At 47.0% G+C, this 23323-nt stretch overlaps 8 protein-coding genes across 8 annotated transcripts; 5 read left to right on the plus strand and 3 right to left on the minus strand.

Annotated features, from left to right (window-relative positions):
- Positions 1-1796: 1796 nt before the first annotated feature.
- Positions 1797-2792, plus strand: FSUBG_10595 (cytochrome p450 monooxygenase; the record flags this gene model as incomplete). Its single annotated transcript, XM_036675187.1, has 1 exon — positions 1797-2792. The coding sequence occupies one exon, from the start codon at positions 1797-1799 to the stop codon at positions 2790-2792; it is 996 nt and encodes a 331-aa protein (XP_036533886.1).
- Positions 2793-2891: 99 nt separating this feature from the next.
- FSUBG_10596 (triacylglycerol lipase 2) lies at positions 2892-4060 on the minus strand (the record flags this gene model as incomplete). The annotated part of the gene is made up of 2 exons (XM_036675188.1): positions 2892-3993; positions 4041-4060. The coding sequence occupies 2 exons, from the start codon at positions 4058-4060 to the stop codon at positions 2892-2894; spliced, it is 1122 nt and encodes a 373-aa protein (XP_036533887.1).
- An 833-nt stretch (positions 4061-4893) lies between these two features.
- FSUBG_10597 (long-chain-alcohol oxidase FAO2) lies at positions 4894-7285 on the plus strand (the record flags this gene model as incomplete). The annotated part of the gene is made up of 5 exons (XM_036675189.1): positions 4894-5192; positions 5252-6311; positions 6371-6455; positions 6515-6600; positions 6650-7285. 5 exons carry the CDS (start codon positions 4894-4896, stop codon positions 7283-7285), a joined length of 2166 nt encoding a protein of 721 aa, XP_036533888.1.
- Positions 7286-8274: 989 nt separating this feature from the next.
- On the plus strand, positions 8275-8690 carry FSUBG_10598 (uncharacterized protein; the record flags this gene model as incomplete). The annotated part of the gene is made up of 2 exons (XM_036675190.1): positions 8275-8515; positions 8596-8690. 2 exons carry the CDS (start codon positions 8275-8277, stop codon positions 8688-8690), a joined length of 336 nt encoding a protein of 111 aa, XP_036533889.1.
- Positions 8691-9642: 952 nt separating this feature from the next.
- Positions 9643-10728, plus strand: FSUBG_10599 (uncharacterized protein; the record flags this gene model as incomplete). Its single annotated transcript, XM_036675191.1, has 1 exon — positions 9643-10728. One exon carries the CDS (start codon positions 9643-9645, stop codon positions 10726-10728), a length of 1086 nt encoding a protein of 361 aa, XP_036533890.1.
- A 1468-nt stretch (positions 10729-12196) lies between these two features.
- On the minus strand, positions 12197-13588 carry FSUBG_10600 (transcription activator acu-15; the record flags this gene model as incomplete). Its single annotated transcript, XM_036675194.1, has 3 exons — positions 12197-12260; positions 12328-12720; positions 12768-13588. The coding sequence occupies 3 exons, from the start codon at positions 13586-13588 to the stop codon at positions 12197-12199; spliced, it is 1278 nt and encodes a 425-aa protein (XP_036533891.1).
- Positions 13589-14663: 1075 nt separating this feature from the next.
- Positions 14664-19254, plus strand: FSUBG_10601 (ACB 4-hydroxyacetophenone monooxygenase; the record flags this gene model as incomplete). The annotated part of the gene is made up of 6 exons (XM_036675195.1): positions 14664-14838; positions 14888-15907; positions 15958-16274; positions 16749-17270; positions 17324-17388; positions 17592-19254. The coding sequence occupies 6 exons, from the start codon at positions 14664-14666 to the stop codon at positions 19252-19254; spliced, it is 3762 nt and encodes a 1253-aa protein (XP_036533892.1).
- A 1541-nt stretch (positions 19255-20795) lies between these two features.
- Positions 20796-22082, minus strand: FSUBG_10602 (kinesin motor domain protein; the record flags this gene model as incomplete). The annotated part of the gene is made up of 4 exons (XM_036675196.1): positions 20796-20912; positions 20968-21572; positions 21623-21976; positions 22055-22082. The coding sequence occupies 4 exons, from the start codon at positions 22080-22082 to the stop codon at positions 20796-20798; spliced, it is 1104 nt and encodes a 367-aa protein (XP_036533893.1).
- Positions 22083-23323: the final 1241 nt, after the last annotated feature.

Genomic DNA, 23323 nt, shown 5'->3' on the forward strand with positions numbered 1-23323 from the left:
ACTAGTATAGAAAAAAATAAAGTTATATAGGCTATTATTAGAAATTAGTAATATACTTATATAGAAATAGTATAACTTATAATATAATACTAGCTAGCTACTATAATAGAAAATACCCTATATATCTATTATTACTACTTACTAGTTACTAAGTATTATAACCTTAGCGGTTACGTTACGTATAAAATCATACCCTATAAATTTTACCTAATAGAGATACTATAGCCTATATTTACTAATACTTATAAGATCTAACATTAGACTAACCAGGATAGGACTAACTAATATTAGACTAACAGTGCTTTAGGACTGCGTTACTCTAGGACTAACAGTAACTTTACATTATATTGCTCTTACTAAGGAACTATAAGTATATATATATATTTATTTAGTATTAGATAGAACTTAGCTTACTAGCTATCAATAATACTTCTTTATATTAATTAAGCCTAATACATATTGATCTACTATTAAGAGATGTAATACTTTAATAACGCTTAGTATACGCCCTATGCAATCTGCTAACAATAAACCCAAGCACGGCTTAGTTTAACATAGTTGGACCCAACCGTCACACTAAGGAGCGCTGCATTAGGTTATACATTTCTGTAATAAATCGCAATACAGGCCGTGCTTAACCTTGTCTTATTATAGAAGGAGCTTTACTAGAAAGAAGAGCACGTAAAGTTGGTCCATGCATAATAAGAGGCTCTATTGATTATCCGGGGCTCTAGTCAAGTTGAAAATTCGTATAGCTATGGTACCTTTTTAGTGGCGTTGATTCGTCCTCTGACATAGTGGAGCTCAGGCCTCCTTGACCAGTCTGTGTACACTGTATATGTGAAGATAAGTATCCGTAAGTGTGTAGGTAGTGTGGAGATAGAGGCTTATTAACGCCACTTGGCAAAGACCGACGTTACTTAGTTAACATTATCGCTAGGCTTTGACATCTGCCATGGCAGGTAACTGCCTGGGGGGGTGGTAGAACTATGGTAGTTTTGGGCTACATTAAGTACGTTAGGCTCTTGTGACGTAGTATGGAGAAGGCAGAAACTAACGCTGAAGTCGGGAAGCAGCCCGTGGCTCTATTTATTAATAATATTACCTCTTCGTGTTTCGGTATAAATAAGTGGGAAGCCAGTGAAAATAAGTTGGTTCTTGACAATGCCGACACTGGATTAAGCCTTTCTATATCCTTTTGTTAGTCATCGTTATTTCTATCTAACATGCTGGAGACTGCACTCTTAACCGCCTTGCCAGCTACCACAGGTCTGGCCCTGTTGATGGTGTGCGCGTTGGTCAAACTCTGCCAAGTTATATACCGAGCTAAGCTCCACCTTCTCTCAAAGATTCCTGGTCCTCGGTTTCTGACCATGTCTTCTATCTGGATACGTTGGTAAAGATGGTACGGGCGTCTTTCCTTTAAGGCTGACAATCTGTTATCAAATAATGGGCCGATAGTTTGGATAGCACTGAACATGGTGCTCGTCAACGACGTGGAGTCTGTGCAGGCACTGTTCTCAAGATTAGACCTCGATACTGCACCGAAATCCATTCGAGCTCTACGTATAGGTGGCCATGACTGGACGGTTACATATACTGGAAATTCTGTGGCCTGTCCACGTCGTCGCCCGGTTATGATTGCGACAACTACCAAGGCGATGCGATATTGGCAGCCAATGTTTGAGAAGAATATTGCGCAGATGGTTAAAGATCTGAGTGCATTGCGTGGTAGTAGCTCGGAAGATATCGTCCATCATTTACGCATCGCTACCCTTTTAAACTCTTAGCTTGTCATGGCGGGCCCTTACTTGAACCTGGAGCCAGGAGATTTCCACTATGTCGTGGGCGAGTATAATTTCCTCGTTGTGTGGCGCCTCTGCCTTCCCGAATGGCTCTTTTCGTGGCTTAAGTTGAGTCCTTTCAGCCATGCTGCCTTTCGAATCCGGTCCAGTGACCGCTTATTCGAATTGGGTGAGAAGACAGTCGAAGAAGCGGAGAACTGGCCGGGAAGCGATGATGTGTCTACTGTATACGAAATGCTCGTGGATAACATGGTTGACGAGCGATCCAGAGACAGCAAGACTGAGGTGAGTGCTGAGATGGCTGGTCAGATCCTCGCTGCGACCGAGACGACCTCCTCAGCTCTCGCATTCATCTTTTACTATCTTGCTAGCACACCTAGTCTGGTAGAAGCTCTATATACGGAGCTCCAGTCGGTAGAAGGTTACAATGGCCTTGAGAACCTGAAGCTGCTCAATGCCTGCATCACTGAGGGCCTTCGTTTTCGCCCACCAGTTGCTCTAACTGGCAGTCGCGTCGTACCGCCGGGAGGGTTAAACGTTTTGGGATATTACCTACCAGCCGGAACCGTTGTGACCACACAATCACTCTCACTTAGCCGACAGAGGCCAGACCTATTCCCCAACTACGATGAGTTCGACCCGTTGCGCTGGCTAGACACCGATTCAGCGGTAATCACTGAGCGTCGGCGTTACCTTGCGCCTTTCGGCCTGGGTGCTCGTCGTTGCCCAGGCGGGAATATGGCATCTTACCAGATGCGCATGATCTTGGCTGCTGTCATCCGCGTGTTCCGTCTGTCAGTCGCACCCGAGACCACGCCTTTGTCAATGGCACCATTTGAAGCAAACGGTTTCCGTTCGCGCCAGGACGCGTGTAATCTGATTTTCATACCACGGGATCTAGACCCGCAACCTGGGCCTAGAGGATGTGAATGCGGCCCCAAGTGTGATTGCATCGAGTGTCATTGCGTTCATTACGAGGAGCATTAGCTTAATACTATTTGGATATTTAGAGTATTGTGATGGTATATATAATAAATGTAGAGGTGGCTTGAGCTTATCATACTTTAAGAATAGAAGTATTTCAACTTAGAGTAAAATATTATCAACCATCCACTGCTTCATATCCTGGGTGCACTCTCCATCTTCTTCCTCGATTACTATAAAGTCATGCGCACAGTTCTCATAACACTGAAACCGCAACTTCAGATCGGGGTTCAAAAGCTGAACCCGTTCCTTAAAAGTAACCACCTGCTCTCGAAAGATCTCGTGTGCTCCAGCAGTCAAGTACATCCGGCTCAGGACAGATGTCATTCCGGCTAAACAAGACTCATCTCTATCTAGTGGAAATGCTGAGATGGCGTGTTTGGCATCGGGGCCCAGCAGTTCCTTGGTAAATGCTACAATACCAGGTATTGGAAGCATGTCGATGGCTGAATTCTCTTTGTGTGAAGCATCGTCGGTAGACTGGGCTACCCATGGGGAAACCAGAAAGGCACCCGCGAGAGGATTGATTAATGTGATTTCTGGGATTGTCCGTTGCGATTGAAGGAGATGACAGAGTAATTGGGCTGTCAGCTGTCCGCCCGCAGAGTCTCCCCCAATTATAATGTCCTGAGGTGAAATTCCCGCCTGTAGAAGATGAGCAAGCCCGCTTGCTGCTTGGCGGAGCTGCACTGGGTATCTCGCCTCAGGAATCAAGGTGTACTCAAGAACAGCCACTGCAACTTCGATACCCTTTTCAATCCCTGCAAGAATATACGCTCGCCAGCACCAATCCAAATGTCCCGTCGTTATTGGTGCAGCGTAACCACCGCCGTGAAAGAACAGAACAATCTTCTTTGCCTGCTTTCGGTTGCCGATCCAAAGTAGCGACGACTTTCCATCTTCTAAAACCTCTCGGTCAAATACAAGTCTCGTGACATGTTGCTGGTGTCCGAGCTTCTCCGATTCCTTACTTTGCTGTTGTATCCACTTCTTGTATGTCTCCCGAGTTGGTAGAGATAAGTATTGAATCTGCCGAGGTGAGAACCCAAGGGCAACTTTTAGAACGGCGCAAACGATGAACAAGCGTGATGGGAGACCTCTACGCCTTGAGATGAGGACGTTTCGTAATATATAAGTGAGGGTGAGGGGAGCTTCGAGAACAGATAGGTTAGTTACTTGTACTGTGAATAGGATACTGTCGTTGCTGTACCGGCATATAATAGACGTAGACCTAGCTTGATCTTCTCCCACTTTGAGAATGAAAGAGCCATGGCTTGTGAAGAATTGAATTACAAAGGTCGAGGTCGAGGGCGAGTACTCTTTTGGCCATATGTTATAGGTGCAGATTGAGCGAAGTTGATGAACAGGGCCCAGTATTTGTGTCAATCCGGTAGTCCGTACCGCGGAATTCCCCACGGGGTATTGGGGCCCCGGAACTCAGACCTCGGCATGGCATGGGCTTTGATTTGACGATACCAAGACACTACTAGACATAACAACACACAAGTTCATGACACCCCCGCGAGTAACAAGCCTAGGTACGGAATCGTGCCGTCGGTGCTAACGGAAGCGCTCCGCATTCTGGCAGGGCTCCAATCATTGGCTCGCAGCTTGATGGCTGGATGGATTGATGCTTTGGGACTAGCTTGCGAAGATCTGCGGAGGCAAATGCATCTGACAGTGCAGCGCGTCAAAACATCAACATTCTGAATGGCCCCAATCTGACAGAATATATTAATGTGACCTCTAGTAGACCCTCTAGTCGAAAAAAATTGGCTTGAGAAACACAAGTTGTTAGATTTCCTGATAGAACTCCCTAACACTATTTTCCAGAAAGTACTCCACGCCCATCAACGCGGGCACGGGTCCGTTCCGACCTTTGCAGATTGTCGTCGGAACGGTTCCAACAATGAGCTAACGACGTAGGCTAGTGTCCCATTAATACGAATGATGGGGGGTAAACCTGGGGTTAGCTTCTACCCCAGACTGGCATGTGATGTCCCGAGGAGCTTAAAGATGTCTGCCGCCTTTGTCCTGGGTTCTCTAAGTACCAGACCCTCGCATTTCGCTCTTCCCGAAGCCACGGCGGCACAATATCCTCACAATGACTGAACGTACGGCGGTTGGCCTTCCAACAGGTCCCAGCTCAGGACCTCTGACGGACGCACAATGGCAGGTCATGATGGCTATTATGGACACCATCATTGCTCCTTGTCCTGAGAGCGCGATACCTGCTGGTCAGAAGAGTGCCCTACTTAACAATTGCGATGATTCTACATTTAAGGCTTTTCTCGACGAAAAGCCTTCCAACATGCCAATGTTTCAGGAAATTTTGAAGCGTCTGTTGGCCAATCTCCATGCTGATAAACTGTCGGCGATTGGTACAGTATGCTCACTTCTCGGGTAAGTCCTTTCTTTTTCAAACCGGTCCGTAATATGGCTTACTGATCGTGACATGACAGGAATCGAGCTGGCGTCCTTCCACTTACTGGTTACTTCACATTGTTCTGTGATCTGTCTATCCAAGATCGAACATTAGTACTGAATTCTTGGCAAACGAGCTCTCTAGCTACCTTCCGTGTCCTCTTTAAACAACTCTCAATCATTGGCAAGCACGTTTATCTCCGATCGAGTACTCTTTTCAACCAAGTCGTTGGCTTCCCGTCCACTCCGACAGGATGGCACCCGGTCGAATCCTACCCCTTCGAGTTCATGCAGTTCAACGACTCGGAAACTCATGTTCAACTCGATACAGATGTTGTCATTGTGGGCTCTGGTTGTGGCGCAGGAGTCGTCGCAAGGACTATGGCCATGGCAGGTCATCGTGTCTTAGTAGTTGACAAAGGCTATCATTACGAAACCTCCTCGCTGCCTCTGGATCAAAGTGTCGGGTATTTCCATCTTTTCGAAGGGGGAGGTCTTGTATCCTCTGAAGACGGGTCTATTTCTACACTTGCAGGGTCATGCTTTGGCGGAGGCGGAACGGTCAACTGGAGCGCGTGTTTACAGCCTCAGAACATAGTCCGCGATGAATGGGCAGACCAACGAGGTCTTAGCTTCTTCAAATCAGCCAAGTTCCAAGAACATCTTGACTCAGTCTGTGAGCGTATGGGCGTCAGCAACGAGCCTATCAATCATAACCACGGAAATAATGTTTTGCTGGAGGGTGGGCGAAGACTAGGATACAGCGCTAAACAGGTGCCTCAAAACACGGGCCATGGCGAGCATCTTGATGGATATTGTTCTATGGGTTGTTGGAAGGGTCAGAAGAATGGGCCTGTCAATGGCTGGCTACCAGATGCTGCCAGGTGCGGAGCCAAGTTCATATCAGGGTTTTACGTCGACAGGGTCCTATTTAAGAAGCGCGGTGGTAAGAATGTCGCCTATGGTGTGACTGGAAGTTGGAGCCCAAAAGACGGCTCGGCTACGTCAGCTAGAACGGTAACGATCAACGCCAAGAGGGTTGTGATTTCAGCCGGAAGTCTGTGCAGTCCTATCATCTTGAAGAACAGTGGGCTAAAGGTACGGCCTGAATTCAGTACTACGAATATGGGGTTGAGATTGCTAATACATCATGATAGAACAAGCATATCGGACGCAACCTCCATCTACACCCAACTTCGTTCGTGTCCGCCATTTTTGAACAGGAGACACGGCCATGGGAGGGTATGTCACCACCTTTGAGTCTTTGCTATTGAAGCAAGTCAAATGTTAATACATTGCAGGCGGGATTCTCACCTCTGTGGTTTCGAGCTTCGATAACGTTGACGGAAATGGCCATGGCGTGAGGCTCGAGCGTCCTGCAATGATGGTAAGTTTCGTCAATGAGCAATCTGTGAAGCAAGCTGACAGAGTGATAGCCTTCTATGTGCCTCACATGGTGTAACTGGACATCAGGGTCTGAGTACAAAGCTACAATATCCAAGTACAGGCACATGGAAGCATACATTGCTATTACCCGGGATCGTGACAGCGGCCAGGTCACAGCTGACCCTATAAATGGCACGCCTCGTTTAGTGTACACTCCCTCCAAGTTCGATGCCAGCAACAACATGAAGGGTATGCTCGGTTTGGCCAAGATTCTTTATGTACAAGGTGCCTTAGAGATACACCCAATCCTCCCTGGTCTTGAGCCATTTATCCGTGAGCCAGAGAGTTTGACGAATGGTGCCGACAACTCTTTGGGAGTCACAGATGCAAAGTTTTCACAATGGTTGAAGAAGATGGAAGCTCATGGGAACAAGACACCAGATACGCCTTATGGATCTGCTCATCAAATGGGCACGTGTCGAATGAGCACCAAGGAATCTGACGGTGTTGTGGACGAATTTGGAAGAGTCTGGGGCTGTGAGAATCTAATTGTTGCGGATGCAAGTGTCTTTCCCAGTGCGAGTGGTGTTAACCCGATGGTCACCACCATGGCGATCTCTGAACACATTGCCATGGCCATGGCCGAGGAGTTGGCTCGGGATACCCAGGAGCGCCCTAGGCTGTAGTTTAATAATGTTCCATGAGATCCTTGCTACGTGATAGTACATCGCGTTAGTTCCCTTCGTGAATGCTTTGCTCCGGGTATTGATTTCCCGTTGTCGTCATTCTATCCTGCTCTTGAATAGATATTACCTAACGAGCGAAGTCATCCGCTCCTTGTACATGAGATCTTCAGATTTATCGGCGTATAGCAGAGGCAGACAAAGCAGACTAGGGGGGGAAATGAAACACGGACCCCAGATCCGTGGATCGCGAGCCAATTTTGGTGTAAGCCCAACCCGTCGGGGGCCGTATATTTGGCAGATTATAGCTATCCCGTCATACTGCCGATCCCTAAGAGGGGGGATCTGCAACTAGATCTACAAGTGCTGATATCTAGGGCTTGGCACCTGCCAATCCCTCCTTGGCAGGATGAACTGCACTAGCCGCCTTGTGTAACAGATTACAAGGACAAGCATCGGTTGTAGTAGAATCGTAGTTTATGAAAAATTACTAACTTAACTACATGGAAATCTTGGCTTTATTTAACTAATACTGACTAACTGGGGATATAAAATATAATACCTACTCTAGCTTATCCAACACCAAGTTGCATAGTAAACTCATTAAGAAAGAATAGAGGGAGTTTTGTCTTTTAAGTTTATAGACCCCACAGCTAATGCTCATGTAACCCCTCATACTCGGGACTTTTATATAAGCCCCATATACTTGGCTTGCGTAATATGTTCTAAGCATAGACATTTTTCAGCTTTTGTGTTACCGTGAGGCGCACTGCCTGTGTATTCTTGGCACGGAAAAGATTTGGGGGCCGTAATCCATAATCCGTATAATTTACAGGTGGTCAAGCTGTCTTTGTGCAACTAGAGATATAAAAGACCCCCTATCACCCAACTCAACTTTCGCAACTACACTTGACTTCAAACCACTATTCTCTAGTCTATCTTCCAGTCAACATTTTTTTTATACTTACCGTCCAGCCATCTATCTCCACAGCATGCACGTCTCAAAGCTTTTCATCGTCGGTGCCATTGTCACGGCCGCTGAAGCCTTCACATGTGCCAGAGAGCTCTTCGGACAATGCTACTTCGTCGATGGCAACCCAGTTGGCCAGCAACAGCGCTGTGCTATCAAGTGCGAAAACAAGTTTGGCCATGTCAACTGTGTCTGCCCAGACTACTACCCAAAGAACAACAAAGGCTGGCCATATTCTGGAAAGCATGAGTGCATTCCTGTTGGTGCATATAATGGCCGACATAAGTGCTATTAAGTAACTCTGTGTATCCCCACATTGGAGGTGAGTAAAAACTATATCTAGGCATGGCGTTTAATGCGAAGGTTGGTCCTCATGCTAACTCAACAGGCCCTAATCTTGTTATAGTTCCCTACTGGGAAGAGTATGGGTCAGAATGAGACAGGGAAATTGAAGAACTAGTAGCTAGGATATTACTGGTATACTAAGGGACAAGGAAGCCTTTACAACTACATATAGGACCTTCAACACTAAGAGGCTAGGAATTTCAGACCTTTGACCTTCTATTGTATTACTGTTCTCTTAACTCTATTCTCCCTGAATGATCTATTTAAACCTGTTATAATGTCTAATTTTCTAAGTGGTGGATCTATTGGCAGTTTATCTTGCTTTGTAATACTTCACCTTAAAGGATAATATAGTAGTGTTACTACCTCTAGCAGCGCAGTGCAATATACAAATTAACTACAACGCGGTCAAAGCGAGAAGCCAAAGTCATTTATGTTATACCTTCGAGGAGGGCAAAGTGTAACCCATAGACCTTGAATCATCCCCCTCGGAATCCCCGCATAGCGATCTCTGTCTTATCCCCCCTCTCTTCTCAAATAAGTGAAATATTTACGTCATGCGTCATTAAAAATGTGACTGTTGGTTGCACAGGTACATGTGGGCTATCAATAGTGCATCCGACTGCATATTCTCAGCCCCTGCTGGTGAGAAGATTGCAGACTGCAACGGCCTACCTGAACCGTGCAGTTATCCTTGAATTGATCTGTCAAGCTATCAACCAGCGCGGGGTAATGAGGCCGTGTGCCAGTTGTTATTGGTGCCAGTTCAATTGTGATAGCATGCAATGCCAGATGGTAACAGTGGGGAGCCGCAATTCTAGACCCCGGGCGCTGGCCGATGCAAGGGTGCATGTCAAAATGTCCTGATGTTTCTGCTGTTGGTTGAAAGAGCACGGCCCTCAATCTCGGTCACAGAGTTCAATGCACTGCCCTTGACAAACAGATTATCTCTCTCAAACTCACAGCATCATTTCTTTCCCAACTTAATATCTTTCCCAACACCTCTTCATTACCCTCACCAATTAACTTAAGAATTCCCTACAAAATGAAAGACCTCCGCGAAGCTCTGCTAGATCCTTCTCCGAAAGGTATTTCCGAACATACCCTGTCGGAAACCGTGGCTCGAAATGAGGAGAGTGTGCGCCAAAGCATTGCTCACGGGGAGGATCTTGAAGAACTTCGAGGAGCGGCATTCCACAATCGAACATGGGTCATCAGCGACCGCTTTTGCAATGTTGGCGATGGCGTTGACTCTCTTGAGGGCTATCTTCATGATCTTTGGCACATGTACTACCAGGTCGCCCGCCATACACCCCACGAAACGCCTAAACATGACCGAGTTGTTCTAGACATACTCAAGATCCAGGGACGCGGGACTTTAACCAGGCCCGTACCGGGTCTTTATGGGGTCGACATTGCACGAACAGTTGAAGGCACGCTGTGGAATGATCTACCCTTCTTGGTCACCGACATGACCAAATTCTGGGTCGACAACGCCGTAAAGCTATCGAGCGCCCATCGCATCAACTTTGCGTCTTTCCTCGCCAAGCTGGCAGCAACACGCGTCAGCAAGGACAAGATGTGCCAGATTGCCCTTGTTCTCTTCCGGTCCGCATTGGAAGAACCTCGAGAGCTCAACACGGGCCAAGGATCTGATCAAGAGGACAGAAACCGAGACATGAGGGAGCTAGACCTTGTCTACCTGCTGCCATGTGTCTCAGTTTGGATCAAAGAGGCCGGTTACAATCTGATGCAACTGTCAGATGTGTCGTGGAATGACTGTCCAAGTGCGGTTGGCGAGGGTGGCTCCATGTTCGTCGAATCAGAGCTTGAGAAACGATGCCCGTATGGATTCACACCTTGGAGATGGATGTACTGGCTCAAGCGTTTGTACGAGATCAGGGACGAGGCGACGGAGGCCAAAGAGGAACGCCTAGAAGAATATGCTACTGATGCTTTTGAATCAATGCTTGGGGCCGCCGTAGAGCGTAATTCGGAGGTTCTGAGGGCCTATAAAAATGCTGGCAAGGAGGTGCATGAGGATAAATATCTAGCTTGCTTGAAGGATCCAGCTCTGAGCTTGGAAGAGCTGGCCATGGGACGGATGGATGACGCTGCGGGTACCGAATAGTAATATCTAGATTCTAGCTCTTAAGAACAGACCCTCATTAGATCGTATATGCCTTCTATGAAAAGTATTATGTAAAAGTTTCTAAGGATTACCTCAGGATTCAACACGGTAGTAGAAGGTTTAGATTACACGTGGGAAAAGTACTGAAGAGTTCTTTTTCACAGGTGGGAAGAGCGCTGCAGAGCATGTTCTCAGCTGCCAACACGTTTAAATACACCCAAAGCTTATACCTAGGAGGCTCGGATTGAAGCACATGCTACGGGTTTTGTATTACAGTTACCCTTTCCGGACCACTGCATGAAAGTAGTAACGGAAGCTTTACATCTATCATTCGACTCAACTTGGCAATATCCCAAGTCGGAGTGAGACCCTAATATCCAACAAAACCTTTACCCCTCTTACTTCAACGTATAGGGCCCTTTGCACTTCCCAAATAGAGTAAGCGCCGAGCCGGGCCACGCGTTATGTTATGTAGATCATGGCCCGTATCTGCTTGGCTGAGAGATTAATCGAATGATACGGCAAAGCACAGCACGGAATCTAGAGGAGGAAAGAATACTAAGGACCTTGATCCTAAACGACAAAAAGCTTTAGGTAATTTAGGATGAGTTTAAAATATCTTTTGCTGAGTTTATTTTTGACAACTTATATTTAGGTCTGAGTTTTTTTGCCGCCCGAAGAGAGCAGTGGCAGAGCGACAAAGGCGTTGGTGGTAAGATCACCTGTAAATAGACGATTTGAGACCATGACTTGGTTTTACATGTCCTCAAACTTGACTGTGGTTGGGATAATAGACAATGACAATGGCATTTCTCTCGACATTGGGATTGTTGGTGCAGGACGAGGAAGAAATATCCTTATCTCTTGAGCTATCCTCCAAAGTTTGCTGCTCCCCAATATGGAAAGGCTATAGCTTCAGGATCAAGTGGAAAACATGTTGTCAAAGCGTTCTGCAGAGATAAATCACCTTCTAACAGTGTATCTAGTAGCCCATGCCTTTGGCTGTCTTGCAGGTATGTGGCCGATTCGTCTTCCACTGTGGAACGTTAGTCAGAATATTTATATTGGTCTAACCTGCTAAGTACCAACCTTGTTGCCTCCCTGTGATGGTTTGGTGCATTTTGGTAAGTAGGTTGAAAGACTTGCGAATGGACATGCTGAACGACGATATGACCTCCAAGACTGAGTGGCATTTGTTCGACGCCTCAATCACGCTCGATTGGTCCAGCGTGGCCCATAAAGAGGGACAGAGACGGCATGTCATAAGCACCAAGCTGGCGGTGCAAGCATCTGCATAACCCTGGTTAGCTCATAGCTTCAATATGGAGGAGTAGGATTACATAGACTGTTCCACCACCATGCCTCGGCAATTTCTGTGCGGAAGGTATCGTGAACTAAGTTGATGAGCTGAATTGAAGAGCGTACACATGCTCTAGCGCCATCGTGCTTGAAGGATGAGTGCAAGTCATCACCGGCGTCCTGGGAGGTACTCAGAGCTAGGAGTTGACTTAAGATTGGGCGGTACAGCATGACTTGTAAATAAGTAAAGCTAATGCCGGTTAGCAAGAAGGCAAGTACCTAGCTTATCGGAAACCTTACCGCGACTGTAACACGTTTCTCTGAATAGCGAGAACCGTAGCCTCGTGTAGCGGAATCGAGTCTCCAGCAGTAGGCTCATGCCAGGAGAGAAAGCTCGGAAGTCCAAGCTCGAAAGCACGAAGCTGTCCTTGTAGCTCGGCAAAGACGTCCATGCTCTGACTATTGCTCTCCGCACCCTGGTCACCATGAGGCAGTTTACAATGCCACGGTCTGTACACCTTTGACAGCATACTGTCTAGGATTATACTCAGACGAACGGCCTCTATTTGGAACAACAGTTTGACACCTTCGTGATCCTCGGTATTCTGAAAGTTGGAAACAGTCCTTCCTGGCAAAGAAAGTGTAGAGATATTGGTAATCATCGTCGGTCGACCAAAGGTCATGCTCACCAGCCTATAGCCATTAGCAAATACCGGCAAACCATCTTGATGTATCCTTACGTATCTAGCACAATGCAGCCGTGCCATGTCCTGCGTCGGATACGTTGTACCCGCGACTCTTGCTGGTTATAGGGTGGTAAACTATGCAGGCCCAGACCCTGTGCCACTCGACAAGCTAGCCCGGTAGTATTCCAGCAGCGATCTGGAAACGAAGTACCTTGCAGCACCAGAGCGACTAGTACAAGAGTTTGCACGACACTGAGGTCATTTATGTCTAGTAGTTCAAGGTTAACTTTATCCTTGGCTCGGCTGAAGAAAACTTCGTAAGCCTTGGTCTTGGCTGCCGTAGAAAGATTTGAGAAGATGCATCCTAGCGCAAAGATGGCGTTTAGGGAAGTGAAGAAAGCAACAGTGGTGGCATCTTCACCTAACCCCAGGTTCTGGTACTCTTCTGGACATGTAGTCTGCCCGCTAGGTACCCAAAGTGAGCTATAACCATGCTCAAAAGCTTGCTTATCGAATACGGGATAGATCCAGTAAATGCGCTCGAAATACCTCTCTACGAGGTGATCTGCAAGACGCCGTGGAGGAAGAGCAAACTTTTCGACATCGCCAAAGAGATGTGTAGGCTGCGAAGTACAAGTTTGAGGGTTGGTCGTATGGGTTGAGGGTGGTATTGCTGTTCCACAAGTCTCCTTCAAAAATGAGGCGGCTGAAGATGAACCATAGAAACCTTCGCGTGTGCCACGATGAAGTCCAGTGTCCTCTTCGGACGTGGTTGTGCCCATCGCCGTGACGCGTCTTGCATGGCTAGAGTTCTCAATACTTTCCGTTGTAGTAGATGATAACGGGGTGAGTAGTTGGGTATGAGATATGCCCATGACGAGAGCATCCAGCTCGGCTTGGCTCTCCGTGTCTGGTGTACTTTCTGGCCAGACATGTCTACTACTAGATCCATCTTGAAGAGGGTCTGGGATTGAACCATTCAGTGCTGTAGCTTGCTGTAGCTGACGTTCCAAATGTCGGATGCGATCGTGCAGAGCTCTCGTGTAACTTCAGTTTCTTGTTAGTCAAGACCGGATCTGCACACTGATCATCTGCTACTCACTCATCGCTACACTCTGTGCGCGCATTCCCCGTCCTGTACACACAGTGTTCAATTCCCAGCGCTCGCCTTCGACATGTGGAGCAGATCGGCTTGATCCCGTCGCAGCGAGACTTGCGTTCCCGACAAGGGTCACATGCCAATGTCACTTTGCGGCGACGTTGACGCGATTGCTGCTCTGGCATATCAAGTCACTGATGTCGGAGATAGCGGAAGGGTCAATAGCACGACAATGCGCCGTTCGGATATCCTCTTTCTGGTGTTGGAACTCAGCTCAGTTGGGGAGGAGAAGAGCGGAAGCCAGCCACTCACTGGTTCCGCACTCCACGGGGTCCGAGGGCCCGAGCGATTTGTAGATCCCGAGGTTGTGGGTCTATGACTCTATGAACTCTAGTCTAACTCATGCAGGCTTCGGGATGGTTCCGTCTCAGCTCGAGGCTAGTGGAGCCAACAAAGCTTGTGACACCAGCACAGTGATAAAAATACTCGGACAGACAAGCCATCACTTTAGCGAAATCATGTCTCAGTTAAATCTGGCACCCCAGCTTGGTGTCAACAGTTTTCTGACTACCTATCAGCAGGGCAGGAATGACAAGTGCGGCTGAATGCACCCAGCCTATTGCGGCATCTTTGTTTCACGGAGACAACCCGACCCGCACAGCTATTGGCATTCACAGGACACGGCATGTATGAGCTGTCATATGGCCCGACGACCTACCCCATGGGGAAAAGAAAGGCTAGTACCAACAAACCTGTGACAACTATAAGGGCAAGCCACCGTCAGTAGATTTCATAGATCCCAGCCCGCATCAATTGTGAGACTTGAGACAACTCTCCCTCTTTCCCTCAATATGACGTCAACGAAAGAATCACCGTCTAGCTACAGCCAGTTTGCTTGTATTGGCGCTGGATTCTCAGGCATTGCCCTGGGAGCCACGCTCAAGCGATGGTACGGAATCACCGACGTTCGCTTCTTCGAACGGCACAGTGACCTCGGTGGGACATGGTATGCAAACAAATATCCCGGTATGTTGATAGAGCGCTCCTAATATCGTGCGCCAAGCTAAAATCATAGGCGCTGCTTGCGATGTCCCTAGTGTTCTCTACAGTTACTCTTTCGAACCCAATCCCAATTGGTCTCGGGTTCTTCCTTCACAGGAGGAGCTTTGGAAGTACCAGAAACACGTCGCGGACAAGTACGGTCTACCGTCAAAGATGACATTTGGTGTCGAAGTCCAAAAATGTCAATGGATTGAAGAAAGAAAGAGATGGGTTCTTGACGTTCGTGACTACAAGACTGATGTCATGTTTCAGCACGAATGCAGGTTCCTCTTTGCGGGCTCTGGCATTCTTGTTACGCCACGAGAGATTGACATTCCTGGCTCTGAGAACTTCAAAGGTTCCATTTTTCACACATCACAGTGGAGGAGTGACGTTGATGTCAAGGACAAAAATGTCGTCGTCATCGGGAATGGGTGTACAGCTGCCCAAATCGTCCCCTCGATCGTCGACAAGACAAAACATCTGACCCAGATAGTCCGTGCCAAGCACTGGATGCTTCCGCCTATTGATGGCGTATATACTGATTGCATGAAGTCTATCTTCAAATATCTACCAGGGACGATGATGATACAACGGCTGCTGATATTCTTGTTCGCTGAGATTGAGTTAAAGGCTGTTCCTATGACTACCTCCGCTGCGAAATTCCGTCAGAAACAACGCGCTTATGCGGAGAAGTTCATGAGAGACACTGCCCCGGCCAAGTATCATGACCTATTGATTCCGGACTTTGAGATCGGCTGCAAGAGACGGATCTATGACTCTGGATACCTGAAATCACTTCACTCGAAGAATCTGACTCTGACCAACGAGCGAGCTCTGAAAATTGTCGAGAACGGAGTCGAGACGGACCGTGGCTTTATCGAAGCCGATGTCATCGTGCTGGCCAATGGCTTCTCTACGAATACATTCCTCGAAGGAGTCGAGGTTGTTGGGAGAGATGAAACATTAACTCAGCACTGGGAATCGTTTGGTGGAGCTGAGGCCTATAACTGTTCTGCTATGAGTGGCTTTCCCAACTTCTTCATGCTTCTAGGTATTTCATCGCATCATGTGCTGACATAACTTTGGCTGACTGATCGACAGGCCCCAATGCGACAACAGGTCACACTTCGGCTATTATGGCCATCGAGAACAGTGTCAACTTCGCACTGCGCATCCTCAAGCCTGTCCTCGGCAGCCCTAACGGAGTCATTGAGCTCGACAGAGATGCCGAAGTGCGGTATGTCAATCGCATCCAGGACGACCTATCCAAAACAGTATGGAACTCGGGTTGCCAAAGCTGGTACATCCAACCCCACTCGGAGAACAGCCGAGTATGGAATGCCATGGTTTATCCATATTCTCAGGGATATCTGTGGTACAGAAGCCTGTTTCCTGTTTGGCGCGACTGGAGGATCACTGTAAGTCATAGCCGCCTGGTTTTGTATTTCGGTAGAGGCTGACATCTTGTTAAGGGCCGTACTCGTAATTGGAAATCTGTGCTTCGGACCTTGTTGAAGACGCTATTAGTTCTTGCAGGAGGGTCAGCTGTGTCTGGCATTTTATTTCTCCTTTCCAAGTCGCAGTGGGATGTTCGCGAATTTTATCCGAGTTTGTCACAGCTCTGGCTCAAGGCCATAAATAGGTAAGTAGTTTCTGTGGCGCTCTGTGATATCAAGGGATTGGCAGTTGGGTATAACTATTAGGCGCCTGCGTAAGCACTGGGCAATCAGAGGGTGTGCCAGGATGACAGCCACGTGAGCAGCGGCTAGGCCCAGCGTATTTCAAGCCCAAAATCATGTCATTAGGCAGCAAAGAGAAGAAAAACAAAACAGAAAAAAATCACCGCTTTACGCACCTCAGCGCACATAATTTAAGAAATGTCCCTCCAACAGCCCCTCTACCGTTACGATCAACTACCAGCCAACAGTATCCGCTTACTTCGGCTACTGCCGCATCAAGATGAGCGTGCACCTATAACATGTCAACTATTCAACTGCGTCCTGGAGAACTCAGGAAGTTGTCGTCCGTATGAGGCTCTATCGTATGTTTGGGGCTCAAACCATAAGCCCGAGTCAATTTTAATAGACGGCTGCGACTTGCCCATTGGTAAAAACCTCTTTGCTGCATTATTGCATCTTCGAGATCGCTCCATTGAGCGAATTCTATGGATCGATGCGATATGTATTAATCAACAAGATACGAAAGAGAAAGGACATCAAGTCCAATCTATAGCAAAGATCTACGCCTCGGCGACTCGTGTAATCGTTTGGCTTGGAAAAGCGACTGTTGGCATCGACCAATCGCTCGAAGTAATACGCATTGCCGGATTTGCGGGGAAGCAGCCTACAATTACCCAAACGAACGAAAATTCAATCCTTGAAATAGTTAGGGCACCTTGGTTTCAACGCATCTGGGTAGGAAGACTTGTTCCCTATGAGGGGAAGACATTGCTGATGTGATGATCAAGGTACTCCAGGAGGTTGCAGCAGCTCGGCATATAGTGGTCAAATGTGGTCATGCTGAGATTGACGGGTATGCATTCTTTGCAGGCCTAGATGTCTTGGAAATAACACATAAAGACTATACAGGCCTGCGGCCTTTGGTCTCATCCGTAGCTTACCTGGCAAAGAGCGCTGCCTTCCGGCCGAGATGCACAAATGAGCAAGCGGGGAGATTTTCTCTCGACATCTGTCCACTTCTCAGCTAGTGGACATGTTTCACACGCGTTAAGCTAGTGACCGCCGCGACAAGATTTATGCCTTACTCGGCATGTGCTCTGACGATCCTACCAATTCGAATTTAGTAGTCAATTACAATACTCCATGGGTAACGGTCTTCCAGCAAGTCGTCAATTTCATCCTCGGCAGTGCATCATCTGTGGAAACTTGGGATAGCAGGGAACTAGCAGTGATCAGAATCAGAGGCTGCGTTCTAGGCCAAGTATCTTCATTCTACCGTGATCTTGATCGGGAGGGTAAGCAAAGCGTACGCATTGGTTGGAACTGCGAGTATACCAAGAAGGAGTTATCCTCAGACTTGGAGCTTTTGGACCAGCTTTGCGAACAAAACGGCTTCGATCCACCGCAGGGAATCGAGGCTCTCCATCCTCTCCACCTCGCGGCTGCATTCCTGGATGGCGGCAACCAGTGCTGCGGGGTTTTCACTGACCTTTTTCAGATTCTTTCCCCAACCTTTGCCTTTTATCGTAATATCGATGGCCATGGACATACAATCCTTGATGCTCTCATAGTGACCGTACTTCGCTCTCATACCAGTATTCAACCAGGTGATGTAAGCTACGGATTCCATTCGCCCAATCGATTTCCTGGAGAAGAAAACGACATCTGTGGTAGATGGGATGCAGAAGCCCCAATTGTCCGCGAGCTCTTCGAACAGGGATATGCTCGGATACCTACCAGATGGAAGCACCCCTTCTGTCATACAGCCGTGCAAGCGGTTTGTCACAGTATCATTGCCATCTTCGCTTCGCCTGCATCGCCAAACATTGACACGCCGAGTGGCTTATTTGTACGACGCTGTACAACATGTGGTCTCGAACTCAAGCTCGGCCCTATACATACCCTTGTTATTGTAGCCTTCTACCTGGCTCAGTTGGGAATGCCAGGAGAAACGTTGTTTGGAGCACTTGCGATGCTGACTTGCCTTACTGCCCTTGGAGCGGACGTTACGACCAAGGCAAATATTTCTGTGGAAGGGATTCTGAGATCCTCAGACGGAGGGGAGTGTCGCCACACGCTACTGTCACCACTTGAGCTCATGAAAGCCATCCCTGAAGGTGTCATTGAAGCTTGGAGTGAGTGTTGCCAGATCGGCTGGGGCTGTCTCACTGAAGTATTGGTCCTTGTTGCATCAGAACGGGATCAAGAAAGAGGCTCCCGCTCGCAAGCATCGGTGGGTCCAGTAGGAGACGAGTGGTCAGGTACCCCGGCGTCAAGCCACAGCGAATCCTCGGCCCATGACTCATGCTGGGTGATATTCCAAGAGGAGTGTCATGACAACTGGCTCAAGCTGCCATGCAACGGACCACGGATTGGCCTTCTCTGGGCCTCAATCCAGACTGAGCTACTCACATACCGCAGGGTCAGGGACGGAGATTCTTGGATATCTGAGAAATTCTCTATGAAGGCGCTAAATACTTGGCTCAAGGCAGAACATACAGAGCTATCAATGCCTCTCGTACAGAACCGGATATTCAAGGTGCATACGCGTTGCGGATGGTTTGGTAAAGCCTTGGAATTCCTCTGCCCAACTGCCGAGGACGTCTGCACAAAGTACTTCATGAACATGGAAATCGATAGCAAGACATCATATATCGAGCAGCCTGACCTCCTTGGATCTTTTGAGAGTCGAGAACAGGTAGAAGACGAAAAACAGTAAAGCGATGGAAAAATAGGCCACGGCAGTGCAGAAATAGTCTTGGGTAGAGAGAGTCCTTTAAGGAAACTTCCTTGTCTCAACCTTATGCTATTAAGGACAACCCGTCCTTTCTCAGTAACACAAGCAAAGCCAGCATATATTTAATATAACAAAGATATCTTTTTTAGATCTTTTTTCTATAAGAAGGCTAAGGGAAATATTCATTAGTCTTTCGGCTTCGTTCTATCGTATAGGGCCATCATCTTCGGAAAACTAACTATACAAATAAGAGGCAGCGGTGTCAATATGAACATACTCATTACCATATCTCCTTACAACAACTCAACCGCCGCAAGCAGAAGCAAAGAGGAAATACAGATCTATACAAGCTGTCTTACACCATCTGTAGTCAGGTGCTCTGTTAAAAAGCTAAAGAAAACCACTTATCATTTATTCCAGCCTGCGAGATAAGGCAGGTAACAATCAAGATTCCACTTAAAACCGCTATAAGCGTTTAGGACATCACAACTAATCTTTTACTAGTAAAGAAAGGGCCTTACAAACAATCTATCGGTAACAGTATTAATTAAAGGCTGCCTCCTACTCAGTTACAAGTGCTAGTCACTTAGTATCGGAGCGGCTATAGGTTATCTTAGTAAGGATTAGTTAATCGCCAATAACCACGAGGTCCAGACCAATCAAACTACGCTCGTTGAAATACACATCATTTGTTTGCCGCTCTGTTGTCATTAGACTCGGGTAAAAAGTATATCCGACGCGTAGAGATGACAGAAGATAAGAGTAGGCAGCTAACAAGACTCCATTCACACAATGACAGAACGAAAGCCAGTCTTTTCCCATTTCTTCTTCTTCGGATGCTTCGGCTCTTCTTCGCTAACAAAAAGACACTAAACACCATGGATTCAAGCCCCGAGGTCTTACGTGGAATCATATCAACAGGAAGGGGATGGAGACAAAGTCGGAAGGGGTCGCCGATGGTGTAAATCGGGGAGGGATGCCGACGACACAAGGTAAGTAGCCAATAGTGTTAAATAACCGTTAGAGTCTATTAGGACGCTAATTTAGTCCACGGCGATGCCGATAGACTTCGACGGCCAGAATCTTTAGTATACTTCACATCACATTTTTACTATATGCATGTTCCAGATCTAAAAAGAGCGCTAGTAAAAGACTATAGAACTCTATAAACAATTAAAACCCCTTCTTGTGTAACGTCGTTTATTGAAGGATTGCATCCGCTCCGAAAGTGTTTTCTAACAGTTATCAACAGCGCTATAGTTCCCAGTGTTGACTTTGTGTAATGCGATGGTATCTAATGTTATCTCCGTTAGCTGTAGTCTCCAATACTGTGCAGTATACATACTTTTATACTCGTCAACCTTTATTTATAACTTGGTTAACTGTTGTTTCCAGTGTCGACACTCCGCTAGCAACTCTTTGACGTGCGCCTCCAAATCAGTTACTGCTTCTTCCAATGCTAAAATAAGCTGTCGTTCAGCTTTTAGCTGCTTCCTGAGCACCTGGGTCACCTGTGCTTGGTCTTACGATAGACGCTCCTTGGCGGCCTGTCGGGATTTATGTTTTTGTTCCGATTCCGATTCGTAACCCTGACTCCTTTCGTTTTCCGAATGTACTGTGGTCGAGGAGGTGGGAATGGACTGCGTATTGTAATTAATAAGCGCCTGGCGTATTGGGAAGACCACAGATACATACCTGATATGAGAATCTGTCTGATGGTGATAGGGAATGTGTTGATGCAGTGTGTTTTGAACTACTTTGATCCTGGCTATGTATAGACTTTTGTGAACTTGGGAAGGTACTATAGCTCGTTCTTTTCCGGTCTGCAAGCTTAGTCCGGAGCCTTTCATTTTGGCGGCTCATGCTGGCTTCCCTTTTCTTCATATCTTCTATGGTCTCCCTCAAGCTTAATACCAACGCTGAGTCATCGGGTGTTATGTGAACACTGTGACGCTCACGTAGCAGGCCTGAGACAATGACCCCTTGTGACTTGATCTCATCCTTTGCAGCGACAAGTTGAGCTTTCATGACTTTCTGTTTTTCTGATTCGTTTCCAATCTTCTCCGCTGCGTAGATAAGCCACTGGTCGAAGAGCTCCATCAATTCTGGTTTGTCCGTGAGACTGCAGCGAGTAAAGGTGCGCAGGCAAGCGAGAGCCCGTGTTGCGTCCGTCAGCTCCGAAGAGACCTTGTCACCTCCAGATCTTCGTTTGTCTGAATTCAAATGATACGTCGTTAGAATCTGACGCGAGATAGAGTACAACGCTCGAGAGGGCCTGACAACGTACCGCATTCTCTTGTCTGTCCTCGAACAGATATATACCACGGCCTCACTGTGGCAGTATTCTTACCTTTGAAATCATTTCGGGTCCTCAAATCTTTTATCAATACTTGGCCTGGGTTAACCATGGAAGCCTTCATTGCTGTCTTGTACAGCGTAGCCCCGTTGCTTTCGGGCTCAACAACCTCCTCTTGTTGCTCTTCCGAGCTTTGCAATGCCTTTCTTCTTTCTGCTGGTACCAGTGCAGATGTATTCTTTCTGTCTTGGAGGCCAAAAATGTCCAAGTCGTGTCCCCTGGCAAGCCGGAGAAGAAAAGACGCAGGATCAAATGCACTATGAATTGTAATAAGCGGAAGCTCACTACCGGTCTTAGATGATGTGTAGTGGACAAGCGGTTGATCATCGACTGGCTGAGCAAAGCTTTCTAGTATTAATTTGTGTCAGTTCCCATTTCTTATATCTAATTGCTATAAGAAACATGTTCTGTAGGTATCAAACATACCAAGGTGGGCATCTTTCCACTTTTGCATGTAGTAAAGAAACATAAAGAAATTAGTGGACTCAGAGACATAAGCATCTGCATTCGAAGAACGCTCATTGCTCCAGTTACTGCTGCATTGACGATACAGTGGATGTAATTCTTCGGTCTTTTGTTGGAGAGATCCCAACAAGACTTAGTGACATACTGGTTGTGGATATGGATTGGTGTCTGAACAAGATCAGGCAGCTGATGAGTGCATAAAGTAATACTGGACGTCCCCTCTTGATATCTGATACGGCTAAATTGTATTTAAAATTCTTTCATCTGTACGCATTTGTAAACTGAGGATTGTATCTAGCACGTGGAGGAGTCCAAGTTCTAAAATTTAAATACGAAATTTCTCTACATACTTCAGGATCCAACCGTTGTTGAACTTCATGAAGCGAGTCATTCCTATTCGATCAGCCAAAATACCCAAGAGTATAATTACAGGAACGAGGTGAAGCAAGCGCAAGTTTATATTGACTTTTGGCCGGAATCAACCATAAATAACACAGCTCAAAACAAAACTGAGGTCTTTGCATCGCCTCTCAACGACGTTCAGCTACAATTGGTGCAAAAAGTTTCGCAACACATTTTGTGGGTCCATCAGACCTCGCTCAAGCCCGTGTTTCCAATTTACGCCACAACTCGAGACCGATCGTCGATGCCTCGAGCCAAGGAGCTATCACCATCTTGACGGTCTCGCATTTGCAGGTCACGACGCGCCAACTTCAGCGGTAAAGATATCACATCCAGAATTGACTTATGCAAGGGACACAGTCACCACATAGTATGTCTTAGTTTTGGCGGTAAATGGAAGCTTGTGACAGTCTTGAAGAAAGCATCTTACAAAACTTCAGTAAGACAAGACCGAACAGGGTGCCGAGTAAGCGCTGTTTTGCGGCAAACAGTCGGGGAACTTTTGTTAAGAGGAAGTCATACGATAGTCTATTTAGGGTCTAGGCTAGACCTTTCCCAACCCTCCATAGGCTTATCCAACCTTGTCGTATAGCGGCATAAACTACTTGACTCTGAAGATTTCTTAATCGAGTAAAGTTACTAGGAAAGGCAGTATGACTGTTTACATTTGTATTAACTCATGACCGTAAACTCACCAATGTCCCTTGTGAGTGGAAGACCAATAATGCGGAGAGCCTCCTTTGCTAATGCTGAGGCGTGCACTAGTGCCGGCAATCGGCTCTGCAGGTAGACGTGCTTAACCCGGCCTTTGTGGTCGGCAACGGAGAG

This window comes from Fusarium subglutinans, assembly GCF_013396075.1.
Source record: "Fusarium subglutinans strain NRRL 66333 chromosome Unknown NRRL66333_c0000186, whole genome shotgun sequence".
In the NCBI taxonomy this organism is placed as follows: domain Eukaryota; kingdom Fungi; phylum Ascomycota; class Sordariomycetes; order Hypocreales; family Nectriaceae; genus Fusarium; species Fusarium subglutinans.